We start from the raw sequence: 7838 nt of genomic DNA on the forward strand, positions 1-7838 counted from the left end.
CGCTCTTACAAAGCTAGCATCTTCCAGAGAATCCGACACGCTAGGGGTCATTCCTATCGAAGAATTAGAGCAACCGACTATCGAAGAAAAGGTTAAGGCGTTAATCGTCCAAGTAAGTGAAAATTGGATGACTCCACTCATCCATTACCTAATGGATGTACAACTGCCGAATGATAAAGACGAAGCCAGACAGATTCGGTATAGAGCTACTAGGTACTTGTTGTATGACGGCTTGCTCTACCGACGAGGCTACTCAACCACTCTACAGCGGTGCTTGGATGATGCCGAAGCCCAGAAAGTCCTCCATGAAATCCATGAGGGAGTCTGAGGTAACCACACTGGGGGGCAATCTCTGGCTCTAAAGGTTTTAAGGCAAGGATACTACTGGCCCACGCTAAAAAAGGACGCTTTCCAATACGCCCAGCGCTGCGATAAATGCCAAAGGTATGCCACAATTCCTAGAACACCCCCAGAAAATTTAACTTCCATTCTCAGCCCTTGGCCCTTCGCCAAATGGGGGGTTGACCTGATCGGGTCGTTACTGCTGGGTGCCGAATCGAATCCGGCTGCAGAAGCGCGGTGGTGTGGGGAAGAGGCGGATCGTGTACAACAAAAATTTTCATAAAACTTTTGAGATACTCTATAGATTATATTAATTTATGCACGAATAAATTAATCTCATTAACTTATATATATCAAGAACTCAATCAGGAAAAATACCTGGAAGCCGACTCGGATGATAACTTGAGTTCTTTGACCACGAACAGTCCTTGCTCCAATATTTGTGTTTAGAAAACCAATGTCTTCCACATCAATTCCTAGAATCCACGAAGACGTGTGTGTGGGCACACATGAGACAAAACGGGTTACAATAAACACTCGAATTTCCACAAACACCATCACATGCACGATGTGGAATTTTTGGAGAAAAAATTTTTCCTTCCTTTCTCTCTTGGGAATTTCGGCCAGCCTTAACTCTTAGGGCTGAAAAATTGTTTCCAAAATTTCTATAGAGAAATTTCGGCTACCTCTAAAATTAGGGCAAAAAACCATTCTGAAAATTGTCTCAAAAATAGTATTTATAGAGTAGAAGTCAAACTTCTAGAAGGAATCCAATCTCTATCTCTAAGATAAAGCTTGTTAATTATCTCCTATTTGAATTTTAAACCAAATCTCCTCTTTTCCTCTATCCTATATGGCCGGCCATTCTAAGGGGATTCTCATCCCTGTGTGGCGCCAATATCAGATAGGGAAGGAAGAGAAAATCATCATTTATCCTGTAGTCCAATTTTGACTCAAATTCAAATTCCAATTTAAGTCAAACTTAAATTAATTTGAATTCTAAATTGAACAACTTATCAAATAAGTTTAAATGGATAAATCTAGATGTGTTCAAATTTAAATTTAAATAATCACATTATTTAAATAATAATTAATTCTCAATTAATTATTTTCGAGTATTTAATTTTAGAATTCTGTAATTCTAAAATTCCCATTTTGCCCTCTGTGTCTGGCAGAATTACTTGGACGACGCGGGGACTAATGGACCTATAATCCCGAGCTCCAATAAAATTAATAATTAATTAAACACTTTAATTAATTAATTAATTCTATTAATTCTAATAGTTACTCCACTATAAACTTGGAATTGCACTCTCGAAATTATAGATATTAATTACTTCTAAACTGTGAAGTGTCCATTTGATATAGTCATTGCATATAGATCAATCCTCCATAAATAATTCATAATTAGAGCAAGGTAAAATCCGTTAACCTCTCTAATTACTTCTTTATCCTTGAGTACCATTGATTCTCTAATGGACAGTGATTCATAAAACACATTCATGAATCGGAGCTCCTACTGGTCCAAGTACCGAATCAACCCTCAAGAGAATTATTTATCTACTTCTTTCTTAAGAAGGAATGGATTCCATCTCGTGTAATAACATTCCCGGCTACCTACTTCATCATGTCTCCAAAATACAAGGAATAGGATTCAGGATCTCAGAATCCGTACCGAGTAAATCAAAAGACACAAATCCATAAATAGGAGTCTGTTAAGAACTCAGGATTAAGATCATCCTATATATGACCATCGGTAGACTCAATTATAATTTCTATACTTAACGGAATTATTAGAAATTCATATTGTGTCTGTGTCTTTGTTCCGTATAATCTCATTATGCGAAATACACTCATTCAATATCTCGCCATATTAACAGTGCGGATAACACCGTTCCATTCTAAATGGGAATGACATGTATTAATAATGTTTTAATTAAAGATTCTGAACTTTAATTAAATTCATTATGAACATTACTTTTTGATTATTATCCTTAAACATTATCCTCTCGTATATAACACTTATATACAGTGTTTAAGGTTACATAAATAATCATGGAATTTTCATTGATATTCACAAAATATTCATAAATATATGCACATAAAATAATGAATAAACTATTTTATTAAATAAATAATAAATATCCTATTACATCTCATGCTTCTAGGACACCATTCCCAACAAATAGAACTGAAAATAACCGTTTTACAGGCTTCAGCAAGTAATTAGTACAAATTACTTACCTAACCAAGTGCCTCGCCTACCCGGACCGAGTTTTGGGTTCTAACCCCGAGGATGCACTCTCCGCATCCTATCTAGGCTTACGGCAATAGACTCTATTACCAGTTCACAAGATCTCTTTGCTTAAGAAATCATTCATTAACTTTTCTGAAATCATTTTTATGACCCCACGAACTACTCAAGCCGCGGGCCCCATGACTAGGCAAGCCATGAGGTTCCATGACTAAACAAGCCATGGTTTCAAAGCGTTTTCCTTTTACAAACCAACCCCTTTTTTTAAAACATTTCCAAGGCCAAAATCTTTTTGAAAACAGGCTCACAAGGAAAAGAGATAAAAATCCTACCTCGCACTATCAAACCTGGGACTAGCTTTGCCTTTTCTGGCTTCCGCTTCCTCAAACCCCTTCAGTCTGAATCCTCAGCGATCACTGATGCAAGACAACACTTTAGGATCAATTCTCATTCCTAAAGCAATCCAATCTCAATTAGATACCAGGATTTCTAATTAGTGTGCCCTAATCCATTTTCATGTTTCAAAATATCATTCCAAGGGTTTTCAATCCCAAATTAAGGATTAAAGATGCTAATCCATTCATCTCAAGTCCCCAAATGAAGCTAATTTGGGTTCTCCCCGAAAACAGGGGTCAAAACAGTAATTTCAAGCCAAACAAGGTCAAACCCCGTGTCAACCGGTCGACCGGTGACAGAGCAGTGCAACACTACCGGTCGACCGGTAGTGTGCACACCGGTCGACCGGACCGGTCGACCGGTCAGCCTGCAATCCGGTCGACCGCATAGGTCGACCGGGTTCCATGTGATCCGGTCGACCGCACAGGTCGATCGGTGGAATCAGCTGCGCGAGAGAAGCTCACGGAAATCAGTCCAAAACCTGCAAATCCAGTCCCAAATCGAGATATTTCAAAGGAAAACTACTAGATCTGGGTTCTAGGTCCTAAAACAAGTTCAAAGAACCCAAGATCACCAATTTCTACCCTAGTTTTACTCAAAACCCATCAAAATCCAGTTTGAACCAAAAATAAATTTTGAAATTCAAGAGAGGTTCTTTCAGTAATCTTACCTCGAATCCTTCTCTTAACGTTGAAAACTTCTTTAAATCTTTCCTTGGTTCAAGATCCGTTTGATTTGGGCCAAAAATGAGAGAGAGAGAGAGAGAGAGAGCACGAGAGAGTAAGACGCACGGGAAGGAAAAGGAAGAAAATGGAAAAGAAAGAAAAGAAAAGAAAAGAAAAAGAAAAAGGAAAGAAAATGGACAAGTGTCAATATTTTAAAAGAGCAGTCCAGAAATGCGCCCATACACACTTCTGGTTGCAAATAAATTACTGAGAATAATTTAAATACCTTGGAACTATTTAAACTCACACGTGTCAGAAATATTTATTAATTAATACTGAATTAATAATCCAGATTAGGCACACTAATAATCTCAATTACCTTAATTAATCTCAATTAATTCTTCAGCGTGTTACATGTTATTAGGAATAAATGTAACAATACTCTTTGAGACACTTTGACTATAAATAAAGATTTATTTATTTCATATATCTATGCATTGTCCAATTTATGTACATATTAATTGAATGTATGATAAGCAAACTAAAAGTCTGAGACTGTCATTCTAAATCTTTAGATTGTGCATGTAATGAGAAGAACATGCAGAAAACATGAATCGAAAGATGATTGTCTAAATAATATGATCTGCAATCAAGGGAATAAAGTTGGGCGCTTTATTAATGTTAAGATTGTTATGTTGTCTACTTCCTAATGGAGACGGCTTGTCTTGGTTGTCGGAGGTGGGACTCCATGGGTAGAGATATTGATATAGTTCCTAGTGGTGGAATCTATATCGGATCGGGCCAAAGTTGAATTGTTTAATTAATAATTCCATTTGAATAAAACACTTCATTTTTGACGAATTATATGTGGTCATCTTAATTCGAAGATGGATAATGAACCTGTGTACATGACTTGTATCCTTTGATGTACCATAGGGAGACATCATGACATTTTATAAAGGTACGCTTACCGGTACATTGAGGGTATGACTCTTGTGTGCGTAGATTCATTGTGCATAGATAGTGGAATCTATAGCTCCTATAAAGAGTCAATGATATCCACTTATGCATTATCTGTTGATTGAAAAATACGAGCGCTCGGCCATTAGACTATTCTATGTTATCTAATGGTTTACTATTTGTATTGGTGTGGATAGTGATTTTCCAATGGAGTGGAAATGGAAACATAAGATAAATATAATCGGGAAGGTAAACTGAACTTGACCTTAAGTCGATTATGGATATCCTATGGGGATGATACACCAATATAATGAGTCATGGACGAGAGCTATTCAGAGCTTTGTAAATATGTTATATGAATCGAGAGTGTCACTCTAGGCTTTTAGTGGAGTAGTGCTGGAGTTTATAATCATGAGATGGACTTGTTGGATCACAAGTACTATTGTGATTATAGGAGCTTAATTTGTATATGTCCATCGGATCCCTTTGCTATCTCATATAATTTCCTATAACGATATGGCGTATTTATTACATATTGATAACTTGTGTTATTTCTGTAATAATTGGTTAATTCATGATTAATTTATCAGGTGAATTAATTGATAAATTAATTCTAGATAAATTGGTTGAATTAATATTTTTAGGCTGTTAATTCATGAGTAATTTATCGTGTGAATTAATTAATAAATTAATACTAGATAAATTAGTTAAATTATTGTTTTGTGTGTTATTTAATATGGAAAGACTATTATATGACTGTTTTGATCAGGTAACTTTCCTATTGGGTTGCTTGAGTCAAAATTGAGGCTCTCTGCAAGTTTCACATATTGAAAAGTCTGAGAGACAAGTTTCCCGTAATGGTACCGGTCAACCTGTGGATAGTCCGGTCAATGTACACCGAGCAACCGGATTGGACAACCGGTGTGTGAAGGGCGGTCGACCGATGGATTATAAGTACTCTACCACCGGTCAACCGGTGCCAACGCGCAGCAAGCGCTAACGTGGCAAAAACGACTCTATACACAAGATAAGTTTTGAGAAACGTAATTGTTGCGGGAATATGACTTTCTAAACACTATAAATAGCCCAATAAGTCACATTATTTGATAGATCACTTGAGAGACTTTTTGGAGGCTATTGGTAAACGATTTCTAAGAGGAAAAATTGTTTAATTCTCAAGAACAATTTTTCTTTTGGCTTTCTTGTGATTGGAAAGAGTTCAAGAATACCAAGAGGAGATTGAACGATGTGTGCCCACTCGCACTCCGATTGTGGAAGTGAGAATAGAAAAGAAGACCAGTTAGTTGAAACTATTTTAGTTGTTGTTTAAAACGCTTTGATCTATCAAACGTGCCGTTTCCATAATCTCTAAAGGTATCTTTTAGATCTTTGGTATTTATGTTATATAACATCATGAACTTATTTAGTTTTGGCATTAATTTCAATTTTTTAAAATTTCGCTGCGCACTCGATACCATTTCATTTTATTTTTTCCAACATATGTTTACGTGTGTGTATGTACATATAAAAATAAAACATCTTTTTTATATTCATTCCTAGATTTATATTTAAAATTAGGACCAAAATTAAGGTAGAGATTGGGTCGACGCCGTGTTGAAGTAAGGATCATGGTGAAAGTCGCGATCGGGATTGAGGGCTAAAAGAATGTTTTACAGCGAGAGTTGAGCTATAGATACTGGATATTTTCTATCTATTTATTTTTAATTTAGAGACTAAATTTGGTACATACATCCTTCCATATATAACATTTTTCAACTATTTATTTGACAAAAGAACTAATCTCATACTAAATTCTATAAAATTTTTAATCTACAGACTATTTATATATCTATAGACTATGGCTCCGTTTGGTAATGCTTTTGGGAAGCCAAAAGCACTTTTTTTTTTCAGCTGAAGTTTGAAATGTGTTTGGTAAACACATAAAAATAGATTCTTTAAAAATCTAGAAGCTATTTTTCATATGAAATCAGAAGCAGCTCATTTGCTACTTCTGATTTCAGATTTTGCGGGAAGCTAAACGGAGCCATTAATGAAATATTGGTTATTCCCAAAATAACCCGATCTCTCCATCGTCCTCGTGCACACTTCTCCTGAGCCCCTCCCCCTGAAACTCTCAGCCTCTCAACCTTCGCTTCTCTCGCCTCAGCCTCTCAGCCTCCTCTCGTGCTCTCTCGCCTCACCCTCCCCCAGCCTCTCTCAGCCTCAACCTTCGCTCTCTCAGCCAAAGCTCTCTCCCTCCGTTTATTTTTCTTCTCTCTCTCGGACTCCCTCTCTTCGTTTATCTCCTTCGATTGTCGGCGGCGGAGTCCCCAAAATCTCTGTTCGTCGCTGGCTGAGACTGGCGGATCTAGTTGTAGCTGTGCCGGGTTCGTTGAGGAGGGTTGGCACTTCTTTGAATCCATGAAAAATGGGTATTCCATCGTACCTTCTCAAGATCATTATGCTTGTATGGTTGATCTTCTCAGCCGTTCAGGGCGGTTGAAAACAGCTTATGAGCTTCTGAAATTAATGCCTGTGGAGCCTCATGCTAGGGCATGGGGTGCCCTACTCGGGGCCTGTAAGCTACATTGCAATATAGAGATAGGCGAGTTGGTCGCTAGTAAACTATTAGAGATTGAACCTCAGAATGCTGGTAATTATGTGCTTCTATCCAATATTTACGCAGCAGCAGAGCGCTGGTTGGACATTTCCCTTGTGAGGAACAAAATGAAGGAGAGAGGAGTCAAAAAAATACCTGGTCGCAGTTGGATTAGTTCTGAAGGTTGAGTTTGTCAGTAACTCATTTATGGAATGTGGGAATTTTACTCTGGAACTTGCATTGTGGAGATGGACTATATTTTAGATTTCCTGCTATTGATACTAGCTAACAGGAATCAAGTTGCGTGCATTGCCTTCAAATCCAATTTGGAGGATACAGTTGTGCTATAAAATCTTTTGCAATTTTGCGTGGTATACAAGCAACTTCTTTTGCTGATAAAGATTCATGTTGTCACTTCAAGGATGAATGCGTTGTTGTTTTCTAACTTGAAGTGTGTGGATTACGTAAGGAATCAATTTTGGCGGAATTTTGTTACAGAGAGGTCAATAACCATAAGAATTTGATTGTGCACCCGGTTATTGTCAAAATTCAGGTCTGGACGCGCGCGCTGGTCGCGCGCTATGCGCGCGCGCTGGGCGCACCTTGGCGGGCGTGCGCGGGG

General features: G+C 37.6%; 1 protein-coding gene across 1 annotated transcript in view; it reads left to right on the forward strand.

The window, feature by feature from the left end:
* Window positions 1-328, forward strand: part of LOC21407623 — a 2480-nt gene extending 2152 nt beyond the window's left edge. The window contains exon 5 of the mRNA XM_010098678.2: window positions 14-328. Within this exon, the coding sequence (XP_010096980.2) occupies window positions 14-328 (315 nt within the window). The remainder of the gene's footprint in view (window positions 1-13) is intronic.
* Window positions 329-7838: the final 7510 nt, after the last annotated feature.

This window comes from Morus notabilis, unplaced genomic scaffold (assembly GCF_000414095.1).
Source record: "Morus notabilis unplaced genomic scaffold, ASM41409v2 Scaffold203, whole genome shotgun sequence".
NCBI lineage: Eukaryota > Viridiplantae > Streptophyta > Magnoliopsida > Rosales > Moraceae > Morus > Morus notabilis.